Source organism: Impatiens glandulifera, chromosome 7 (assembly GCF_907164915.1).
Source record: "Impatiens glandulifera chromosome 7, dImpGla2.1, whole genome shotgun sequence".
Classification (NCBI taxonomy): Eukaryota; Viridiplantae; Streptophyta; class Magnoliopsida; order Ericales; family Balsaminaceae; genus Impatiens; species Impatiens glandulifera.
The window spans coordinates 15,305,949-15,330,472 of NC_061868.1; the positions used below are offsets into that span (position 1 = coordinate 15,305,949).

General features: G+C 36.8%; 1 protein-coding gene across 1 annotated transcript; it reads right to left on the minus strand.

Moving 5' to 3' along the window:
• Positions 1-16,701: 16,701 nt before the first annotated feature.
• On the minus strand, positions 16,702-18,839 carry LOC124909562 (cellulose synthase-like protein H1). The gene is made up of 7 exons (XM_047450232.1): positions 18,716-18,839; positions 18,419-18,631; positions 18,151-18,322; positions 18,018-18,107; positions 17,926-17,929; positions 17,411-17,807; positions 16,702-17,339 (listed from the first exon to the last, which is right to left on the minus strand). The coding sequence occupies exons 1-7, from the start codon at positions 18,815-18,817 to the stop codon at positions 16,788-16,790; spliced, it is 1,530 nt and encodes a 509-aa protein (XP_047306188.1). The 5' UTR covers positions 18,818-18,839; the 3' UTR covers positions 16,702-16,787.
• Positions 18,840-24,524: the final 5,685 nt, after the last annotated feature.

The window sequence follows — 24,524 nt, forward strand, 5'->3', positions numbered from 1 at the left end:
TCGAACATGTTTTACCAAATAGTCTCGAGCTCCATATCGCAGAAGAGGACATCTGCCAATAGAAGGGATCCTCGACACCTTGGAATCACAGGGAAGAAAAATCAGAAATTCTATAATGCAGAGGAAATGATCAAGTATAAGCTTCAAAAGGTTTGATTTTAATTCCACCCAATTCACTTTAAGATCCTCCTAGGAAGAATGTTCATGTTGATTATCCTCTTCCATTAAAGGCTCGAATAAAGGAGGCCATGCTGATTGAAAGAATGATGAGGTATGTTTCTTAATAGGTACAAATTGACCATTATCACTTCAAACTAAACAATTGAAATCTGATAAAAAAAATTATAAACAATCTAAAATATTCAAAGTTACTACATTATTAATAGTTACAAATTAATCTTCGTCCTTCTAAACACAAAGATAACAATAATGATCACAACAAATAACATTTACGATAATATCGATCCATAATCACAAGCAGTAACATCTTCTTCCTCTTCACAGGGTTGAAGATCCAGAATTGTAGAACTAAAAAAAACACATAAAAAACTCAAATTTTTGCGAAATTTTCAATCAAACACTAGTGTTATAAGACTTGACTATTTAATTATCTCCATCATCTGGATACTCAAGTCATCGGCAATAGGAGTACCGGGTTGGATTTGTCCTTCCATCTGTTGTTGTTAGTTATACAACAAATGATTAGTTTGGATCCATTCATTATTACCTCATCCCATAGATAACGATTTATCATCGAGGAGTGGATCGTGAAAACCTGTCATATTTCCTGAACTTGATGCCATAGGATTTGTCTGAAAATTGACGGGAGGTGGTTGACTAATAGTTACTTGAAGATTATGATCAACATATGTATTGGAATATGGTTGATGAATTTCAACAAAATTATTGACGGTTGAATTAGGAACATTCCCAAAAGTTGTATATCTAAAATCAATGCTCGGAATGAATGAATGGTTTGGAATATTATTTGGCGTGTTGAAACCGAATGATCTATTTAAGGGTGAAGGATTTGGTGTAAAAACGACATATTGATGGAAGTAGTTTCCATATGAGGGTGGCAGTTGTTGGTTTTGTTGGATCAAATATTGATTTTGTTGGTTTTGTTGGATCAAATATTGATTAATGTTTGAGTTGAATGATACTTTATTGATCTTGACAACGTTGATAATGTCATGATTTGTTGATATTTGATCTTGAACAACTCTATTTGTTTCCGATGTTACTCTTTTTTTCTCTTTCTTCATTCATGTTCTGTATTTCTGATCATAAACAAAAAAAATATATATTTAAAGAATAAAGAAAAATAAATTTGTTCATGAAACAATATTGATGAGGGTAGACTTAATATGTAAGACTTTATTAATGGTTTTTCTATCAATTTACCTGTAAGTGGCTAGCAACATTTTCACGACTCAAATTTGGTTCATTCATCATCTCGAGTATCTTTTTTGGAAATGCATCTACCAAACATTATACAAACAATGAATATAGAATTTAGTTACAGGATGTGTTAGTAATGAGAATTTGATTAATGATTATACTTACCCAGACTAAGTTTTTCAATAGCATTCATGAACTTATGATGTAACTCATTCGACCAACTAACTCTCGGTTTCTTGGGAGGACACGATTGTTCATCAACTACTACAAGTTGAGCGAAATGTATTGTTTTCATCGCCAAATTATTATTATCAGCATCTTCCACTTTTGTTATTGTCAAATTGGAATGATTAGGGTTAAACATATTTTTCCTCACAACATGCTGCCATATGTTTTTCAGTTCCTCCATTCGAACAGGTTTTACAAAATAGTCTCGAACTCCATATCGCACTCCTTTCATTACCAATTCTATGTCGTCGGATGCAGATATCACTAAATTCATGTTTAGAAAGAAAAAAAATATATATATATTTGAGAACTAACTAGCTTACTTAGGACAGGAATATCCATTTCAAGATTTATAATTTCCAATAGCTGAAAACCATCCATTTTGTTAGATAAATTCAGACCGGTTCAAATAAACCTAACTTAAATAAACTTTCCATGCAGGAACAAGGAACCGGACCGGATGAACAAGAGAACCGACTGAAGAAACCTAACCGGTCAAGCTACCAAACCGATCAAGAGTATTCGGAACGTGACCGCACAAAGGAAGGATCGGCCAGAGCTCAAAACCGGAACCATCAAACAGCCGATCATCCACAAGACAAGAATAACCGGAAGAAGTCCGGTTACATCACTACCAAAGACATTCGGCCAAGTCAAATGACCGACCAGTACAAAAAGACATTTCGGGTATCTGTTGAGAATGATACCAAAGGAACAGACTGAATACTTCCATATCCATGCAAGTCTGAGGAAAGACTGTAGGCTGCAGAAAACAGTACTACCGGATCCTTCTACTTCGGGATAAGCCAGAAAGGAAATCTTCAAAGTACAGACAACTGTCCAAACAGACAATGCCTACATTGAGTAAAAGACAAACCCAGCAGGTCTGTCTTACAAACCGGAAGAACAGACCGGCAGGTCTGAGACGACCGCAGGTCTGAGACACTGAATCACTGCACCTCTGATCGACCAATCAGATTCAAGGCAGTGAAATATGACCGTTGGCATATTTCACCTATAAAAGGAGGCAGTTGCAGAAGAGTAAATGCGGGACATACATTGGGATAACGAGAGCTAAGAGCATTTACTACAAGTGATAACAGTGTGCTATTCTAGAAAGCCTAAGTGTTGAAAGTTAAAGTGTGTTCTACAATTTCGGTGTAAATTGTAAGAGTGTTATCGAGCAGAAAATAAGTCTCGATCGGCTTGTACTTGTATTCCTTAGTGAATATCCTTCTCGCGGTTTCGAGAGGAAGGGGTGACGTAGGAGTTTTATCTCCGAACATCCATAAAAACTGTTGTGTTATTTACTTTCTGCCGGCTTCATTATATAACCGACTAACTTAACCATATCGTTCCAAACCGACTTTATGCTAACCATACCGAATATCCAGATTACCGAAACCGACCCACCATCTCCAAATCTCCATCATCCGAAACCGACCGTGCCTATTATACAAGCGTGCAGCTTCAACCTGAAAGCAAACCTCTTCCGCGCTTGAACCTAGTTCAAGGGTTTGTGACAGGTTGTGTAGTATTGAAACCCCGGTGTTAATCTCTAACCGGATTAACCACCACCCTACGAGTGAGAACCGCTAACCGGTCCAACCCCCAGTCCATCAGCGGCGACCTAGATCCTAACAATTGGTATCAGAGCAGTTAGTTTCAATACTCAAGCAAACATGTATCAGGATAGGCCTCCAATGCTAGAAGGTGATGACTTTGCCAACTGGAAGGCACGCATGCACCTGCATCTAGTCACCTTGGATGATGAAATGGAATCCATTCTGACCGAAGGACCGATATTCATTGATAAAGATAGAAAAGAATGGACGGTTGAAGATTTGAGAAGGAACAATCTGGACAACCATGCAAGAAACCGGATCTCCAACAGCGTAGACAGAAACACATACTGTAAGATCAGAGATTGCAAAACTGCGAAAGAGACATGGAACACGGTCATCCAGATCTTTGAAGGAAATGAAAGAACAAGGGAGAACAAAATAATGATGGCCACACAGAAGTTTGAAAGCATCAAAATGAAACCAGGAGAAACTATGAAGGAATACAGTGACCGGTTCACTGGTGTGTTAGATGAACTAGCAACTCTGGGCAAGAAGTATGAGAGCAAAGAGGTAGTTATGAAAGCTTTGAGATCCCTTCCAAGTGCCTGGGATATAAAGACAATGGTAATGAGGTAATCAAAGAGCCTACGTAAGATGAAACTATACGACGTATTCGAAGATCTAAAGGCATACGAATTCGAAATGAGATCCAGAACTGAAGAGGAAGTTTCGGTCTCAACATCAACCAGAGCACTAATCACATCTACAGAACCGGCTGCACCTGCTCCTACTCCTGCACCGATACCGGTTCCTGCACCCGTACCGATTAGAACCGCCGAACAGTTCACTGAGGATGCCATGGCAATGCTTGCACAGAAGTTTGGGAGGTTCATGAAAAGGAGCCAACCGACAAACAACTACTATGGTGACAAATCCAATGTAAGATGCTATAACTGTAACTGTATGGGACATTTTAAGTGGGAATGCAGGAAACCAAGAAGGGACACCCAGAAACCGGACTATCAAAATGACAGAAACAATTACCAACAAGCCGGTGAAGGAAGTGAGGTACCGAAAGCACTGATAGCCGACGATGGAGGAAGTCTATGGGCTCGCAGTGACAGTGACGATGAACTCACGTGCCTCATGGCCAATGATGAACATGTATTTGACTCCCCTTGTGAGGAATTTACTAAATATGAGTTATAAGAATATAAGAATCTATTGACCATGTTACCTAAGCACCTCAACATTAAGCCCGACTCCATAACACCTATTCCAATAGAACCAGAGGTACCCATCATAACCGAACCAGAAATCATACAATCTGACGATACCCATACTATAGAAACCGAGTTAGATCTTAAGACCGAACAACCTAGTGAACCGACTAGAGAACTAACCGAGGAAGAAAATGCCCGATTTCAATATACGATGGCCGCCTATAAGAGATCTAGCGATATAGTAAAGAATATGAATAAACACTATAGGCACCTCGTTGTAAGCGTGGTCTTGGATACACAGGGAATAGCTCTAAAGACCGAAAACCCATAGAGAAAGCAAGGCTTACAAAAGGAAACCTCCCCTTTATAAAATTTCTTAAGAGCACCTGTACAGCTGAAGAAGAGGAAACCGCATATTATAGGGAAGAGAAGCTAAAATACGATTATGTTGTCCCAACCAATTCATGGCTTGACCTTGAGAAAAGAAAAGCCGAAATCCTCAAATATAAGAAAGATTTTCCTGAACCACGTAGGTCAAACCACAGATCACCGAATCAAAGACCATCATCGTTTAGGACATTTGAAGGAAAACCGAAATACACCAGACCAAGTGTAAAAAGGACAGTTAAAACCCTAGCAAAGAAGACCGTCCGGTTTATCAAAGTTTGGGTACCTAAGGGACTAATCGCATGTGGACCCAAGTAAATGTGGGTACCAAACAGTTGTAAATATGTACATTTTGCAGGATCCAAAGAAACGGCTAGGAAACTCCGAATGGTTCTTGGACAGCGGTTGCTCCAGGCACATGACCGGAAATAGCAATTTGCTAATCGACATAAGATCAGTAACCGGTGCTCTAATTACCTTCGGTGACAACTCAAAGGGTAAAACTGTGGGCAAGGGTAAGATTGTCCATGGTAATCTAACTATTGATAATGTACTTCTAGTTGAAAACCTACATTTTAATCTACTTAGTATTAGTCAGATGTGTGATGCCGGATATACGGTAGAATTCCTTAAACATGCATGCTTAGTTAAGGACTCTCAAGGTATTGTACTACTAACCGGAAATAGGATAGGTAACATCTATAAGGTAGACTGGAAAACAAGAATAGAATATCCTATATGCATGATAGCTAAGACTGATCAAACCTGGCTATGGCACAAGAGATTAAACCATCTAAACATGAAAACCTTAAACTACATTCGCGGCAAAAAGCTAGTTGAAGGTATTCCTGATATAGTATTTAACCAGGATAAGGTCTGTTCAGCATGCCAAATGGGTAAACAAACTAGGTCATCTTTTAAGAGTAAAGGAAATATTCAATCTAGCCGATGCCTAGATCTTCTTCACATGGATTTATTTGGACCGATTCAGGTCATTAGCCTAGGAGGTATGCTCTATACCATGGTAGTTATTGATGATTATTCTAGATATACATGGGTAATATTTCTACCATCTAAACGTGAAACCGTATCAAACCTGATCACACTTCTTAAGCGGTTGCAAAATGAGAAATCAACTCGTATCAATAGCATTCGAAGTGATCGAGGTACCGAATTTACTAATAGTACATTAACTGCATATCTTGATGAATCCGGCATTAGACACGAGTTGTCTAGTGCTAGGACTCCTCAACAAAATGGCCTGGCCGAGAGAAGAAACCGGACTCTCAAGGAAGCCGCACGGTCTATGATAGCCGACTCCGGCATTGCTCAGAAATTTTGGGGTGAGGCTATCAATACTGCATGCCATACACAAAACCGGTCTTTGATTAACAGATTTCACAACAAAACACCGTATGAGGTTTATTTTAACAGAGTTCCTAAACTCAAGTACCTCAGGATTTTCGGCTGTAAATGTTATATTCATATAAATGGTAAAACCCAACTCACCGCTTTTGATGCAAAGACCGATACCGGCATCATGCTAGGATACTCGTCAGTAAGTAAAGCATATAGAGTATATAATAATAGAACTGCAACCATGGAGGAAACAATTCACGTTGTTTTCGATGAATCGGTTGAAAGCAATACTGCTTCATGCTTTGATCTACACAACAGACTGGAAAATAACGATATTCATTCTGATAGTGAAGATGAGACTCCGGTCTTCAGGCGGTTTGTCCATGACCAAATGGGTATCATTGATACCCAGCCGGATCAAGCTGTTCCACAACAGGAAGCTGACACTTCGGTTCAATCCGAGGGAGTCGGTCCGTCTGACAATCTCGTTCAGCCTACCGACAAGTCTAGCCTTGATCAAACAAACGGTAATTTGGTAGACATCTCTGAACTGAATCTCAGAAGAAATAGTAAACATCCTCCTGAGCAAATTATAGGTGACCCTTCAGAACCTGTTCGAACTAGGAGTCAACTTCTGGAAGGATATTTTAACTCTGCTTTTATATCCCAGATTGAACCGAAAAGAATAGATGAAGCATTGTCAGATCCGGAATGGATCTTGGGAATGCAAGAAGAGCTAAACCAGTTCGAGAGTAGTAAAGTCTGGTACTTAGTTCCCAGACCGAAAGATCAATCGGTTATAGGAACAAGATGGGTATTCAGAAACAAACTCAATGAGGACGGTTTGGTCACGAGGAACAAAGCCAGATTAGTGGCTCAAGGCTACAAACAGGAAGAAGGCATTGATTTTGAAGAGTCATTTGCTCCTGTAGCCAGAATTGAAGCCATTAGGATCTTTCTAGCTTTTGCGGCTTTCAAAAACTTTAAGGTTTTTCAAATGGATGTTAAAAGTGCATTTCTGAACGGTGATCTACGTGAAGAAGTGTACGTTGAACAGCCACCCGGTTTCAAAAATGCTGCATTTCCAAACCATGTATACCGGCTGAACAAAGCTTTATACGGTCTAAAGCAAGCACCCAGAGCCTGGTATGATACGCTAACCGCATTTCTATTAGAACATGATTTCACCATCGGTTCGGTGGATAAAACTTTGTTTAAGTTTGAAAAGAAGGAACATATCCTACTTGTTCAAATTTATGTAGATGATATTATTTTCGGTTCCACCGATCCAAAGCTTTGTGACAAGTTCTCAAAAATGATGACTGACAAATTTGAAATGAGTATGATGGGAGAATTAAGTTTCTTCCTAGGCCTTCAGGTTAAACAACTCAAGGAAGGAACATTCATCAGTCAACCTAAATATACCAAGGAGCTTCTGAAGAAATTCGGGATGGACACCTGCTCCTCGGCGGCTACTCCAATGAGCTCATCAGTTAAGCTGGACAGGGATGACGAGGGCCAATCGGTAGACCAGATTGCATACCGGGGCATGATCGGTTCCCTACTGTACCTGACAGCGAGTAGACCGGACATTCTGTTTGCTGTTGGTGTTTGTGGGAGATTTCAAGCAAATCCAAAGCAATCCCATTACACAGCCGCAAAGAGGATACCGAAGTATCTGAAAGGCACTCCTGATGTCGGTCTGTGGTACCCAAAGGACTCATCCTTTAATCTAACAAGCTACTCAGACGCAGATTATGTAGGGTGCAAGATCGACAGGAAAAGCACCAGTGGAACATGTCAGTTCCTAGGTGACCGACTGGTGTCATGGCACAGCAAGAAACAGACATCGGTGGCTACATCAACTGCGGAGGCTGAATACTTGGCGGCCGGAAGTTGCTGTTCTCAACTCCTCTGGATCCAACAGCAGCTGAAGGACTTCGGTATCATAGCCAAAGAGTCCCCGATTTTCTGTGACAACACGAGTGCCATAGCGATCACCTACAATCCGGTTCTCCACTCCAGAACCAAGCACATCGACATAAGGCATCATTTCATCCGAAAGCATGTCACGCTGAAGCATATCCGGCTGGAATACGTATCGACCGATCAACAAGTAGCCGATATCTTCACGAAGCCGCTGCAGGAAGCTAAGTTTTCTCAATTCAGGCTTACTCTCGGCTTAACCGACATTAGCCAAATCCTTCCAAAGGATGCTTAAAGGGAAACCGATTCAAGCAGACAAACCGGTAACTCTTCCTAAGCTGTCGAACTTCGAATCTTCGGGGTGTCTGTGGAAGAACCGCCCAGCTCATCAGATAGAGTAAACCGACCGGCTACTTGGTGCATGCACCAAATAACCGCATCGGGATGAACAACTGATACCTGACCGGTTCGGAAGCAGGTTACCCTAGATTATTTGAATTTCAAACAGAAGAGGAATAGTTATCAGAGGTTAAGGATATCTGCTCTGCATCATTACCCTTTCAAAGTAACATGGTCGCGCCTAAAAAGACGTGAAGATCTTTTGATATCTTTCACGGTTCAGGCCTATGACCGACACCTAGACTGCAAACTTGCCTATTTCATGCAAAATCTCTTATCCTGCAGTTAATACATGTCATCCCATTCAATGCTTGGACAATAGGATAGCCCTTAAACTAGTATTTAAGTGAAGCAAACGCTCACCTTAACACTCACAAGTCACAAGAATATCCTCTCACTAAGGCAACCTAACCATGTCTCAATTCCCAAACATCCTCCAAGTCGATTTTGAATCCTGCTCTGGTACCGAACACTATGAGGTGTATCGGATGATCAAGAAACTGGAAGATACTGGCCTCCAGTATTTTCTGGATGACAAGCAAACTATCTACCCTGAATCCGTCTTGGAATTTTACTATAATGCCAGGGTATTCCGGGGCACACCCCACTTTGATACCCACATCCAATCAAAGGTTGGGGGTATAATCTTCGACTTCACCGAGCAGGACTTCGCTCGGTGTTTCGGTCTACCCAAGCAAGGGATCACAGACCTCAATCCTCCGGCCGATATTAAGGCAGAGGTCTCCCTCTCCCTTGCCCGGTCGGATGAGCCTGTTGATGATCATGGCTCTAAGTCTCTCTTGAGGGCTGAGTATCAGCTCCTCAACGATGTAATAGGAAGGGGCATCTTTGGAAGAGATGTCACCAACACCTATTGCGCGGCGAATTTCAACATGATGGCGGCCATCATCACCAACACGCCGGTCAACTGGTCCCGGGTGCTATTCGACACTCTCATCTGGATGGTCAACATCCGGTCGGTCGGTCTTATTCCACAAATAAGCACCCTTCTGGTGGAACTTGGTGTTCTAACCTGTCCTGGCGAGGGCTTGAACCAGGCCCAGGTACTAACCAGAGGGACGACCGATTCATTCTATGATCGGTTTGAAAGAGAATGGAGGAGGAGGAACTTCAACCTCCCTCAAGAATTCAATCCCCGCGCCCGCTAAGTCACTCCTTCCTGCATCCGGTCGTTTTGCAGCATGTACCGGATGTATTCTTAACCAACTCAAGTTTGATCATATCGGCCTCATCCATGTCAATTTCGGTTTTATTTGTTTTCTTCATCGTTCATGTATGCCATGTTTCGGCATTGTCTCTACTATTTTCAATTCCTATCTAATTAATATCGGTTATGTGTTAAGTTCATTTAATGTGATAATCCCAATCAATGAGATAACCCCCAACCACCCGTACATTTAATATCCAACCGAACCGGTTACTTCCCAACTAACATTTACCTAGGGCCCTGCAATTTGCCACTTCCCCATGCGCCTTGAAAAGGTAAAGATTCCTTTCTTAATAAAACAAAACTGACCATCAATGCTTAGATTTTCCCTCCAAAACCGATCCTATATAAGGAGCCTTCCTCTCCTCATTTACTCACATCCGAAAGTACAAAAATCACTTCTATTCTTCTTGAATCCCGTTTCTCTCTCTATACCGAAACCATGCCGAGCAGAACTCTGGGAAACTTTCTATGCATCGATTTCGAATCTTGCACAGACATAAGGGATTGCACTACTAAGGAGAAATTCATGTATGACTCTCTTGCTGAAACCGGTCTTCAACCGTTTCTTGAAGAAGCCGGTCCCATTCTTATAGATGATGTCAAGGCCTTCTTTCGAAGCGCCTGCATCAGGGAGAAGTACATCGTCTCTACTGTCAGAAACCACACGTTCTGGATCGACGAGGTTGAATTTGCCTCACTATTCGGTCTACCCACTGAAGGTTTTTCTGACTTTCCGACTATTCAGGACCGTGCGGGATCTGATACCGCACAATACCTGTCGGCCACCCCCTCTCCGGTAGAAAATTTTGGGCCAAAAACCCGACTTGCTAGTCACGGTCAGCTACTGCTAGAAATCGTGACCCGGTCAATTTTGTGTCAGTCACCTAATCAACGGTATTCCAAGAATACCTACAATCTCATGACCAACATTCTTTGCAAATCGGCCATCAACTGGTCATCAGTCATATGGGAGAACTTAAAGAATATGGTGGTGACCAAGAAAGGTCTCGGGTATGCACCGCATATCAGCAAGTTAATTCTTGGGTACCGACCAGAGTTCGGACCGGGCACACCGGCTTCCTCTTCAAACATCCTCAACAGTGATTCGGCAAGAGAACGACTTTGGCGAATGTCTTTTGAATAGGCTATACTCTCCATTGTTTTTGTATGCCTATATCTGTACCGAATCTTATAATCGGTTTCCCTTCTTTGCTATCTTTTGAATTTTAATATCATTTCCATTTAAATGACCGTGTCCTCTCAATTCTTTGAATATTTATCTAAGTAACCGATCTTCAAACTATGACCGCGTTCCTATCCGGTCTTATAAAATCTGCTTAAAACTGTTAACACTCTGATCAATCAAAATGTCTGATTCGACTTAGAAACCGCTCAATCATTCGGCCTCAAAGAAAAGAATGCGTCATCCATGACATAGGCAAAGGATTTTGGAGGGAAATCTCCCGCTCAAACTTGCCGCCCACCTTTTCTTGTTTACCGCCCATAGTTTGGCGACTTTTCACTTTGGAGGGAAAATTCCCGCCCATTAATGATGGGACGGTTGGGCTTCCAAACCGCGTCTATAAAAGGGACCATCGGTCATTTTCTTTCATTCTCACGCAAATTCACTTTCTCTCTCTAAGCTGTCTAACTCTTTTGAAGCGGTCATCTGAAGCGGCTATCTCTCTCATTTTCTCAAACTCTTTAACATGGGTCGTGAGTCGGCATTATTCAAACTCTATTCTCAAGTGGATTTCGAGGAAATCCGGCTGAATGGGACGACCGAGGCGAAAGTAGTCATTGACCGGCTGATTAAAACCGGTCTGGGATATTTCCTAGGCGGTCCTCACGTCATTTACAAAGATGCGGTCGAAAAATTCTTCAACACCGCAACCATCGCTTACGACAAGATCATCGCGACGGTTTGCGGTTCCCAAATCGAGATCACCGAAGCATTGGTGGCCGAAAGCTTGCAACTCCCAACAACTGGCCAGGATGCAACGGCAGAAATAGAGCAGGACACCTTTGAGGCGGCTTGCCACATTTTATCGGCAACCACTGAACCGATCACAACATCCGGGAGTAAACAAATGCTGAGGCCGGAGTATATCCCGGCATGTGACATTTTCGCCAGGGCGATACTGGCAAAGGGAGGAAACTTCAGCAACCTCACCAAAGACAAAATCAAGATGTTGATCGGTCTAATGGAAGGAAAAGAGGTCAACTAGGCAAGATCAGTGTTCGGCAACCTCATGGACATGGTGAAACCGGATTCAGCCCGGTCGTGGGGATACGCCGTGCCCCTCGGAAAGATCTTCCTCCACTTGAATCTCAACGTCGGTCCCGGTGTTGCGGTAGCAAAACGTTGCCTCATTAGATCGAGGCAATTCCTTCCAAGAACGCAGTCGGCCTCCAGTTCCACAGGTGGCCGAAAGAAGAAAGCCGCAAAGAAAGATGCCCCGGCAAAAACAAAGACCGGAGGAAAGGGGAAAGAAAAGATAACCTTCGTAGACCCACCACAACAAACATAAGATGAGGAGTGGGCCTCTGGGGAAACCGACACGGAAAGGACCAATGATAGAACGGTCAATGACGACGATCAGTCGGCTCGAAGTCCAAACGATGCCGAACCATACACCAATCCTGAGGCCACCGAGGGTGAAGACGGGGTTGATAAAGTAGCCAATGATGAAGGCTACAACACGGAGAAGGAGGAGGCCGACGAAGCAGAGGCCGAAAGATTAACCCAGAAAATCTTTCAGGGCATTGACAAGCGAGACGAGGATGTTATAAACCTATACTTGGAGTGGCATGAGCACCGGTTCGGTACAACATATAAAGAAATCTTACCGGGCTTCACGCAAAAGGAATGCATAGACAGATTGGAGGTAGTAGAGGACCTGATGTTGAGCCTCACAAAATCCAACACAATTCAAGAGATACAAAGCCGAACTTGTCTCCTGATACCGAGAAGCCAACTTCGGAAACTAAGAAAGCGCATCCGGAAAATTAAGGAAGAGTATATCGAGGGGGGATCGGTGGACATCGTAGCGCCGCGGGTATTAACAAAGTTTGAAAAAGGCAAAATGGAAATACGTCAAGAAATAAAGCGGCTGGAAGCGATATGCAGCCGGATGCAGGTACCGATATATACTGCTCCTATAATAGATAAGTTTCCAGTTAACTGTCCAACACCTCCAAGGGAAGTTGAGGCACCGATAGTGGAGGAGGTTGAGGTACCGACCTTGGAGGTTGAGGTACCGACCTTAGAGGATGCAGCACAATTAGAACCTCCAAATGAAAATGCTGCACCGATAAACCCCGGTGAAAGTGCCGATCCAGATCCCACCGAGCACTTGCCTCCCCCACCACCGGAAGTCACCGCTTCGGACCCTCCTAAAGAATGGGCTGATAAAGAATGGGTTGAGGACCGACTTCAAAAGCTTGAAACATCCATATCGGAGCGGATCGATGACCGCGTTCAAGAACACGACGTGTCCAAGCTTCAACCGTTCAAAGATAGATGCAACAACATAATTGATTCGGCTCTTAAGTTCACCGACGTGACAAAGAAGCTTCTGGATCAACATCAAGCACGACTAGCAGAACTCGGCACCGGACTGTGGGAAGAGGCCGGTGAGCGCGACAAATGGGCTCAGCGAACCGCAACTCTGGAAGGTATGACCTCCGACTTAAAGAAGGATTTCGAACGAGTCGACACGACAATTAACCGGGTCTCAGAACTCGAAAAGTCGAACGAGAGTCTCGTGGCCGAAGTAAAGGCACTTACCGAACAGATGGCCGAAATTCTAAAGGCTAAGGAGAATGCGGACGCCGCGACTATAGAGGCTGATGCTCAAGTTGCTAAAAGGGTCCAAGATGCGCTGGACGCCGAAGCTAGCAAAGATAAAGAGGCGTCGCGATCGTCTCAGCTGACCGAAGCGGAATTGGAGGCCGCACGAATTCAAAGAGGAGAGGCCCTGTTCCCAGGGTTTGCTGATAAAGTGGCCAACCGAGCTGCGGAGGATGCCGCACGATTGGAAAGGGAAGCACGGAGGCTGGAAGCCTATGCAAAGGAAAACGAGAAGAAGAAGAAGGCGGCCACCTCCGCTTCAGCACCGAAAAAGAGAAAGAGGGAGGCTCCTAAGAAAGTTCAGATAGCCGAGATGTTCAATGAAATCTCTGAACCGGTCACTACGGGTACATCGCAGCAAGCCGACCTAGTCGAGGACGAAGTCGAAGAACAGCTGCGGTCCCGGTCTCAAAGGCAACGATCCTCCCAACAGACCAGGCAACAGCAACCGAAGAAAAAGAAGAGTGCCTATGACTTCACAGATTCTGAATAGGGACTATCCTTCTTTCTCTTATTGGTCTTAGTATTTATATATGTCTTGTCTTTTCCGGTCATCTATAAATATATATAAAGTTATTTTTGAATCCGGCCTCATTTTGCATCTCTACTTAGTTTTGATAATTTTAAATAAAATAATCAAAAAGGGAGAAATTGTTAGATAAAAGATAAACACTCTTCCAAAACTTCTCTCTCAAAATTTTTTCGAAAATTCTCTAAGTCTTTTTCAAAAACCGGCCAAACAGAACAACCGGCCTACGGTTGCAAACTTACATGATTTTGATAATTTTAAATAAAATAATCAAAAAGGGAGAAATTGTTAGATAAATTCAGACCGGTTCAAATAAACCTAACTTAAATAAACTTTCCATGCAGGAACAAGGAACCGGACCGGATGAACAAGAGAACCGACTGAAGAAACCTAACCGGTCAAGCTACCAAACCGATCAAGAGTATTCGGAACGTGACCGCACAAAGGAAGGATCGGCCAAAGCTCAAAACCGGAACCATCAAACAGCCGATCATCCACAAGACAAGAATAACCGGAAGAAGTCCGGTTACATCACTACCAAAGACATTCGGCCAAGTCAAATGACCGACCAGTACAAAAAGACATTTCGGGTATCTGTTGAGAATGATACCAAAGGAACAGACTGAATACTTCCATATCCATGCAAGTCCGAGGAAAGATTGTAGGCTGCAGAAAACAGTACTACCGGATCCTTCTACTTCGGGATAAGCCAGAAAGGAAATCTTCAAAGTACAGACAACTGTCCAAACAGACAGTGCCTACATTGAGTAAAAGACAAACCCAGCAGGTCTGTCTTACAAACCGGAAGAACAGACCGGCAGGTCTGAGACGACCGCAGGTCTGAGACACTGAATCACTACACCTCTGATCGACCAATCAGATTCAAGGCAGTGAAATATGACCGTTGGCATATTTCACCTATAAAAGGAGGCAGTTGCAGAAGAGTAAATGCGGGACATACATTGGGATAACGAGAGCTAAGAGCATTTACTACAAGTGATAACAGTGTGCTATTCTAGAAAGCCTAAGTGTTGAAAGTTAAAGTGTGTTCTACAATTTCAGTGTAAATTGTAAGAGTGTTATCGAGCAGAAAATAAGTCTCGATCGGCTTGTACTTGTATTCCTTAGTGAATATCCTTCTCGCGGTTTCGAGAGGAAGGGGTGACGTAGGAGTTTTATCTCCGAACATCCATAAAAACTGTTGTGTTATTTACTTTCTGCCGGCTTCATTATATAACCGACTAACTTAACCATATCGTTCCAAACCGACTTTATACTAACCATACCGAATATCCAGATTACCGAAACCGACCCACCATCTCCAAATCTCCATCATCCGAAACCGACCGTGCCTATTATACAAGCGTGCAGCTTCAACCTGAAAGCAAACCTCTTCCGCGCTTGAACCTAGTTCAAGGGTTTGTGACAGGTTGTGTAGTATTGAAACCCCGGTGTTAATCTCTAACCGGATTAACCACCACCCTACGAGTGAGAACCGCTAACCGGTCCAACCCCCAGTCCATCAGCGGCGACCTAGATCCTAACACATTTCATTCATCTCTACATTTGTAATGACAATATCGAATATTTCTTCCTTCTTTCTCAATATTTCTAGAGCTTCGGTTGACCTTGATATTGCTTTTACTGCAAGTCAATTGATACAAACATAATTACATGTTTTAACTATTAATTCTTGCGTTTAAAAGAAAAGAATATTTACTACTTACCTTTAAATCTACATTGTTGGAGAGACGTAATCTAAATTGTTGGAGAGACGTAGAAAGAATATTGAGATAATCGATATTGTTATCGACGACCAATTCTCTCAATTGTTCTAAAAATCGGTATTTGTCTTCATTGGTAGTAGTATTTGTGTTTTGATCCATATTTTTATGAAAGCCGAAAAAGTTATAGGAGAGTTAGGGAAGTTTTGTATATATAGGTTCTTGAAAAAAAGTTAATTTCCTTAGTTTTTTTTAATGATAATATAATATGGAAAGTTTAGTGAAATATAGAAGTAGAATTTAGGAAGATTCCAAAATTAATAAATTATAATTCTTAATTAAGATTTAACAGATTTAGTTTACTAATTTGAATTTGCAGCCCAAATAATTATATGGGCCGGGCCCCTTAAACAAATCTACATATAGTTCAGATATAGATGTAATATATAATATCGAATGGAAAATCTATGCATTTTAGACTTTAGATATAGATGTAATATATGTATTTAAAATATCAAATCACAAAGTGCAAATAAATTTCCCTTTAAGGAAACAAATACATTAAAATTCCAAAATTTGTTTTCTTAGAAAGTTTAAAAATTTAAAACTCAATTCATAACTAATTCAGATATTATACTATTCTTGAAATCATTCAACTCAATTATTTCAATATATATGAAATTCTTATTTCTAATTTTGTTAAGGATGGATGACAAATCTTTTTATTTTACATTGTATTAGACCTTTAACTAGTATTATTTACATTTTTACTATTCAGTTTTAATTATTTTTTCTTCAAGCCATAGATATTTAACTATTACCATGATCATAGATACATTTTTTACGACATCAAACTAGCTAGAATTCATAAAGTTCCTTACCATTATTATTAGATATAGTAAAAAATGAAAACTATTTTACAAACAACATTTCAAATATGAAAATACAATAAGTTAATAACCTTAACCTAGAAAGTTTCCACTCCAAATCACAAACAACAATGACAAAACACCCGACTTTAATATAGTCGACAAAGGAATCCCATATTTTCCCTTTTGAAAAAGACCCTTAAAAAACACCCAAAAGAACATTACTACCCACAAGCTAGAAATCCACTCTCCCACCCCGGGTCCTTCATTCTCAACCCCGACTATTCCAAACCTAAAAACTCCAATAGCAATCGACGTCAGATGGATGAACAAAACAGCGGTGGCAGGCACAAATAACAACGAATTGTCAAACGTAAATCGATTCATACTTTTCTTCATATGATCATCAACATTTGATGTTTGTTCTTTCTTTGTCACTTCGAAAGCCGTTTCAGAAAGTCCAAAGAGTTTCGGTCCAACACTGAGTAAACCGAAAAGAAAAGATGTTTGAGGATATATACGCCACATTGTTTGGTTATTCCACCATGCCCGAATCGATAACCCAATCCATAAGTATTCCGAAAGAGTATATAAGTTGTATACCAAGAAGATGGTTAGAGGAATAAAGAAGGCTGGTTCTCCTACCTACACAAATTAATCATTTAGTTTCAAAAACATTTTTTTTTAATTATTTCTAAATAAATATGTTTTCTTACCTTGAAGATGAAATGTGTGTTGGAGATTATACAATGGGCCGATAATAAGGAATAAGTAAGTTCGGCCCATGAGCGCAGGCACCAAGTCATGACCCATGTGTAAGCTAAAGCCTGTCTAAATTGCAGTTTCTGTCCAATAAAACGAATAAATGGGCTATGTTTTGATAATAGTATTTGAAGAAGCCCAGTGGACCATCTTTTCATTTGGGTCATTGATTCAGGCCCACCAGTTGGTGCGCAGCCCAAAAAGCCTGGCCATATTGGGCTACACATAGCTGTTTTCCACCCTCTTGCTTGGATCGTTAGCCCAGTATTAATATCTTCTGTTGCCGATCCATAAATCCATCCCACCTGCCCAAAAATATACAAGTAATGAGCTATATATATATAAAGTAGTCTATATTTAATTAAATATGTTTATAATATTTATAAATAATATATCAACTTAATATTAAACCAAACAATTATCAAGTGCCGAATATAATTTTTTTTTGAAAGATTAAAATATAACAAACCTTTCTACCCCAATGAGTGTCAAGCTCATAAGAACATCGAGCAACATTAACTGCATCATCTAATGAACTTCGAAGATCGGATTGAGTGTTACTTGACCCTCCAAATAAAATCTCATATGCCCGTTTTGTAAATGATGCAGAACCTCCTAGTGTCTTAAGCAAATCTATATTTTCTGTTTTTCCTATAAAAAAAAGAAAAGAAATAGATATAAGGTGATGAACCACCATTGATTGAGACTATGATGGAATAATATATAAAATAAAGAAAACTGATTTTCATACCACAATTAGTATCATTACTTTGAGGTGATGCCCCATAAATAACTTTCCTCCTATGAAAACAACCTGTCCCTTGATAAAATGGTCCTTGTATTCCCACAATGCCATGTCCAACATACTGTCGGTAGATAATTTGTTAAATGAATATAAACAAAAGAAAATTATGAATTAAGTTCAAAGTTTAACTAAACAAAAAATGTATTAAGATACTTACGTGCATTAGTGCCACAAGTTGGTTGCCAAAAGTGTCGTCTTTATTTGCATCATAGAACTTTTGTGGGAATTGAACAAATGCAAATTCATTTTCTTGTTTAGTGCCAAGCAACAAGCACATTGCATGTAATATTGCTTTTGGATTATTCACGAATTGATCGCAATCCAAATTTAACATAAATGGTGCATTTGTCATCACTCCGGATACTCTAGTCTATTTCATATGAAATACACAACAATATCAACAATCCGTTGGTTATATCTAGTTAATTTTTATTAAGATAAATAAGAAACTTACAAGAACATTCATAGCACCGGCTTTGAAATTATGTGGATGCTTTGGATTCTTCTCTCTTGAGACATAGATGATATGTGGCAGCTCATAGTTGAGATTATTCATACCCTTGTTTTCTCGAATTACCTAAACATATAAAATTATGAAATATTTTAAAAAATATGAATGTGGTTATAAGCTAATTTGTTAATGAGGATATTGACAACTTTAAATTTAAACTTGTTTTTAAAATTAAAATATTATTTGAAGACATATAATTTAAAAAGTATAAATTTTATCTTTCAAGATTAATAACAATAACATTTCTTAAAAAAATAGTACACTAGCTATTTAAAAAAACATTATTACAAATGGTAACATTAATTACTAATTTTACAGGCATTATAATATGATTTTTATGAGACTTGGATTGAGACAATATTTCTATTAAAAATCATATTTGATGTTGAATTTTCTTAAAACAAACATCAAATGTGACTTTTTTTTTTTCAAATAATCTAAAAAATTCTTTTTGAAATTATCCGAACGTGAAGTCAACATCAACTGCTGCTCAGTAGTAAGGAAATTGATATATCATGAAAAAAGGACCATGCATATTATAAGGCCTTGTTTGTTTTGGGAAGTAAATTTACAATATATATTATAAAATTATTAGCAAGATATTTTATTATATATTTTTAAATGGAACCCACAAATTAACATAATATTTAATAGTTTATTGATTTTCTTTTTGTAAATGTAAAGTGTCAATTAAAGAAATATTACCTTTAATATGGTTGGATGGTTTTTTCGGTCTATATTGGAGAAATCTGCATATTCATCCACATCCTTAAACAACTTTGTCGGATTCTTGGCGGCAAAGTCTATCTTCCAACATAGATTATCATATTCTTTCTATATATTTTTCGACACAAAATCAGTTAAAAATCAAATAAATTAATTAAAATGTATATTTAAACTAATTAAACTTCATGGCAAATTACCTTAATTGTCTTCCACTCTTTTTCGAATTCCGGTGACGAGTTAGTCGTAAATTCATTTTCCGACAAGAAGTAACGAAAAGGAGCCCTAATTTCAACTTCGTACTTTTTACAGAACGGGACCCATATCTTTGCGAATTCTGTCGCTAACTTTAGTGAATAATATACTAGAGAAGAGCAACTATCGTCGGATAAGTAACACGCCAATTTTTCGGTTGGATAGTCGACAGACAATAACGACAAGACCGTGTTTATTGTCAATATTGGTGGTTCTAATTCAGGATCTGCCGTGGTCACGAAGACGTCCAAATGTGGAAACTCAATCTTTCTGTACAAAAATGTTAGTTAGAACTATAATAACTAAGATGAATAACTCTAATAAGTAAATAATTCATTTATTGGTAAAAAAAATGAAAAAATATTGGGATGGAACTAGGAAAAAGATTATACTTACTGTTGGAGAAGTCGATATGGATAAGTGATGTAATCGATCTGATTCCACTTGATTGTTACCGTTAATATCCATAAAAACGTGAACCATGACTCGCAAATCAGAGCTATGAGCCATGGGAATCCATGTTCCTCGAGATGGATGATGCGATAGATGAGAAGAGAGAAAAGAAGGGCGACAAGAGAGAGTTCTACTAGCCGTGGAAAGACATTATTACGATGTTTTACATCGAAGAGATGAGAAAGATTCGTAGCCATGGAATGGAATTGAAAGAACTTAAGCTTGCCATTAATGAAACTTATAAGTTATCTATTTATAGTGATAGTTCTTGTTATATAGTTCTAGCTCTTTCTTCCTTCCTTCCTTTATTTTATTTTCTTTTACAATTAAAGTGTTTGGATATATATAAAATCTTACCCTTTTTTTTTCATTTTTTCTTTTAAACGAGAGTTCATGTTTTTAATAATCTAAAATGACTTTTAAGACAATTAGCATCGAGACGTGCATTTGTACGAATAATAATTGATAAAAAAATTACGTTAAAATGTGATAATATTTTTCATTTACTCTCACAAATATATCCAAATTAATCACCGTCTCGACAAGACAATCCGTACATTTTGAAAATTAAATATTATATATATATATATATATATATATATAATATATCGATAATTATAGTTCTAGCTCTTTCTCCCTTCCTTCCTTCCTTCATTTATTTTCTTTTACTATTAAAGTTTTTGGATATATAAAATCTTACCTTTTTTTGTTTTATTTTTTTCATTTATTTCTTTTGAATGAGAATTCATGTTTTTAGTAAACTAAAATGACTTTTAAGGCAATGACTATCACTTTAAAAATTCTTGAAAAAATTATATCCTACTCATCTTTTATTATTTTATGTTATTTATGGTGGATCAATATTTATGAAAGTTAATTTAGCCCTAAAGAACTCTAAAAATAGTAGTAAAGACTAAAAGTCACATATTCGATTTTTACTTGAAACGCCTTAAATTGAAATAAACGGTGAGAGTCATATTAACATTCTATGTTAAAATAAAAGAATTTAAGTATAAGAATGTTTTTTTTTTTTTTTATATTTTACAAAATAATATTGACATTTTTTTAGAACGATTAGTTATGTTTCTTCTTTGAGTATGGCTAATATTGACCTTTTATTTTTTAGTTTAAAAGACTCATCTGTATTTGTCAATATTATATTATAATATTTATAATAATTTTTCTTAAACCATATTTTACTACTTTATTAATTTATATTTTGTTTACCAAGATGACAAAAATTAATTGAAAATTCAATACAAAATGTTTAAATTTAGTAATTAATAAATCAAATTGAAAAAAAACACTCAACAAATCAAAGTTAATGAGATCCATAATAGAGAAATACATGACTTATTCTTATTAATATATAATACTTTCTATAATGGCTTGCTATTTTTATTGATTCCCTAATCTCATATATATTATATAATTTGTTTTCAAGTATAAACTATTCTAGATAAATAATTATTAATATTATATTATATTATATTATATTATATTAGATACATACTTCACGGTCAGTCAACAGTCTTATTTCTTGACCACAAATAATGTGCTTTTAGGTTGGATAAGGCGGTGGTACAATATCCTAGAATAAGAGTAGGGTAAGTTTTTATTTAAAAGAAAATGAATTTATTTTAAAAGATATTGATGGATGAGGTGAATATTTTTTGATTAAATTATATTAATATATATATATATATATATATTTAAAAAAATTATATATTTTTTTTTGAGTTCATTAATTTAATATTTTAGATGAGAAGTTGAATAAAGTGATGTTTGATTATTGGTTGAATTTATTATTATAAAACCAATCAAACCAGGCCTTAAGAGTTACCCTTTCAAATTTTGTTTCTTATTTTCTTGCCTTTTGAAAACATAGCACTCATGTATTGACTCAGTCAACATTTATATTATAAGGCTTTTTTTTTTCATTATATATATCTTTTTTTTTACTAAAGAATTTTGTTTTATTTGTCTGTTATATGAAATATTTGTAGGTTATTGAATCAATTGCATAGCTTATGACAAAATTTTCATTTAAAAAGAGTCATGTTAGTCATCTCAGTTAGAAAATGATTTTTATTTTATTTTATTATGACATTCTTGTGATAGGTCATTTTTTTTACAATGTGTTGTATTTGATTTTTTTTTCTATGACAATTTAAACTATTAAACTCTTATTGTCTTTTAAATAATTTGTATGTAAAAAATAATTTAAATAATTAGGGCTGGTCATGACTAATTTCACTTTTACTATGGCTCAAATAAGGATAATATTTTTAAACAAAATAAAAATTATCATATTTTTATGATTGAATCATAACAAATGAAATATATGTTTGTTATATTAATTAAAAATTACAATGCTAATGAAAATAATATGAATAATTAAAAAAATAGATATTCCTTTTACAAATTTATCTTTATATTTAATGAAAAAATTAAATAATAATGTAAATGAAAGTAAAAAAATATCTTTATATTAAAAAATAAATAACACTAAAATTTGAATTATAATTCAAAAGTTATTTCAGATACCATATAAAATAAAATGCATTTTCATTATAACTTTCTTTAAATTTAATAACGTAGACTACGAACAAATAACAACTTAAAAAAAATTATTTATTTTTAAGTTTACAATTACATAAATTATTTTTTTTAACACAAATTAGTTAATGATAATTAACTTTTTTATATATATAAAATTAGTTTGGCTATTGGGGTTTAATGTTATAATTCATTCATATTAAACTTAGTATGAATAAAATAATAATATATAGACAACAATGTAAAGATTATCGGGAATAGACACCTAACATGTGGTCAAAAGTTGCTTAAAATGTGTCCGGATTTTCGGATCGAGAATTGTGCTTAATTTGAATATATATGTGAGAGTAAATGAATACTTGGGTGAGGTCGCGGGTTGACTTACTTATAAACTTAAAACGGTTAAAATAAAATAAAAAATGATTTCGAACTTGCAACATAACAAAAACAAATACAAACATTGAACCAACTAGGCTAATAAGACTTAATATATTAAATTCAATACAAAATTTGATGAACGTGCGATATTCATAACAATATAAGTTCAAATTTTTAAATAATATATATATATATATAATAATGCTTAATTTTAATGTGTCCGGATTGTCGGGTTGAGAATTGTGGTTAATTTGGATATATATGTGAAAATAAATAAATACTTAGGTCAGGTCGTGGGTTGACCCGCCCATAAACTTAAAACGGTTAAAAATAAAATAAAAAATTATATATATATATATATATATATATATATATATATATATATATTGCAACCTAACAAAAACAAGTACAGTCATTAAAACAACTAAGTTAATATGACTTAATATTTTAAATTCAATACAAAATTTGATTAATGTGAGACATCCTAACAATATAAGTCAAATTTTTAACTAATATATGTATAATAATAATGCTTAATTTCAAAGTATTCGGATTGCCGGGTTAAGAGCTGTAGTTAAATTAGATATAATATGAGAGTAAATGGATATTTGGGTCGGGTCGGGTCGTGGGTTGACCCACCCATAAATTTGAAACGATTAAATTAAAAAAATAAATTAAATATGGTATATATAAGTTTCAAACTTGTAACATAAAAAACAAGTATAATCCTTTAACCAATTAAATTACTAAGACTTTATATTTTAAATTCAACACAAAATTTGATGAATTTATTACATCACAAAAAAATATAAAATAAAAGTTCAATATTTTAACTAATTAAGCTAATAATGATTTAATAATGATTTATATTTAAATTTAGTTTAAAGTTTGATTATATAATTTTAAAATTTTGTATTAATTTCTTATAAATTTTGTAAGACCTATTTATTAATTCGTGATATATTTTAAAAAAATAAATTATTATTATTTTTATTATTTTTCTCTCTTTTATGAGTTTATATACAAAATATATATACATTTACATAATTATAAATCAAATTCAACAATCACAAGTGGTGTAGTGGTTAAAGTGCGCACATTTCAAACTTGAGTCAAATGTTCAAGCCCTATCTGGTACGAATTTTAGAGGGTGTATTATAAAGATTAAAATGATGATGTTATAAGTGGGATGCTATGATGGATTAAGGGAATTATCATATTTAGAGAGATATTATAAATATTAATATATATATATGTAGGTGCGATGATGGATTAAGGGAATTGTCAAATTTTAGAAGAGTAATATAAATATTAAAATGAGAATGATGGTTTGAATTGGATCAAAATGCCCAAAGTGAGGTTGTAGTGTGATTGACAATGACAA

Coding starts and splice junctions, on each gene's coding strand:
- LOC124909562 (XM_047450232.1), bottom strand. CDS start 18,817: ATGAATAATCTCAACTATGAGCTGCCACATATCATCTATGTCTCAAGA. Junction 18,323..18,418: donor AACTTGTGGCACTAATGCAC/GTAAGTATCTTA, acceptor ATCTACCGACAG/TATGTTGGACATGGCATTGT. Junction 17,340..17,410: donor ACACACATTTCATCTTCAAG/GTAAGAAAACAT, acceptor TAATTTGTGTAG/GTAGGAGAACCAGCCTTCTT.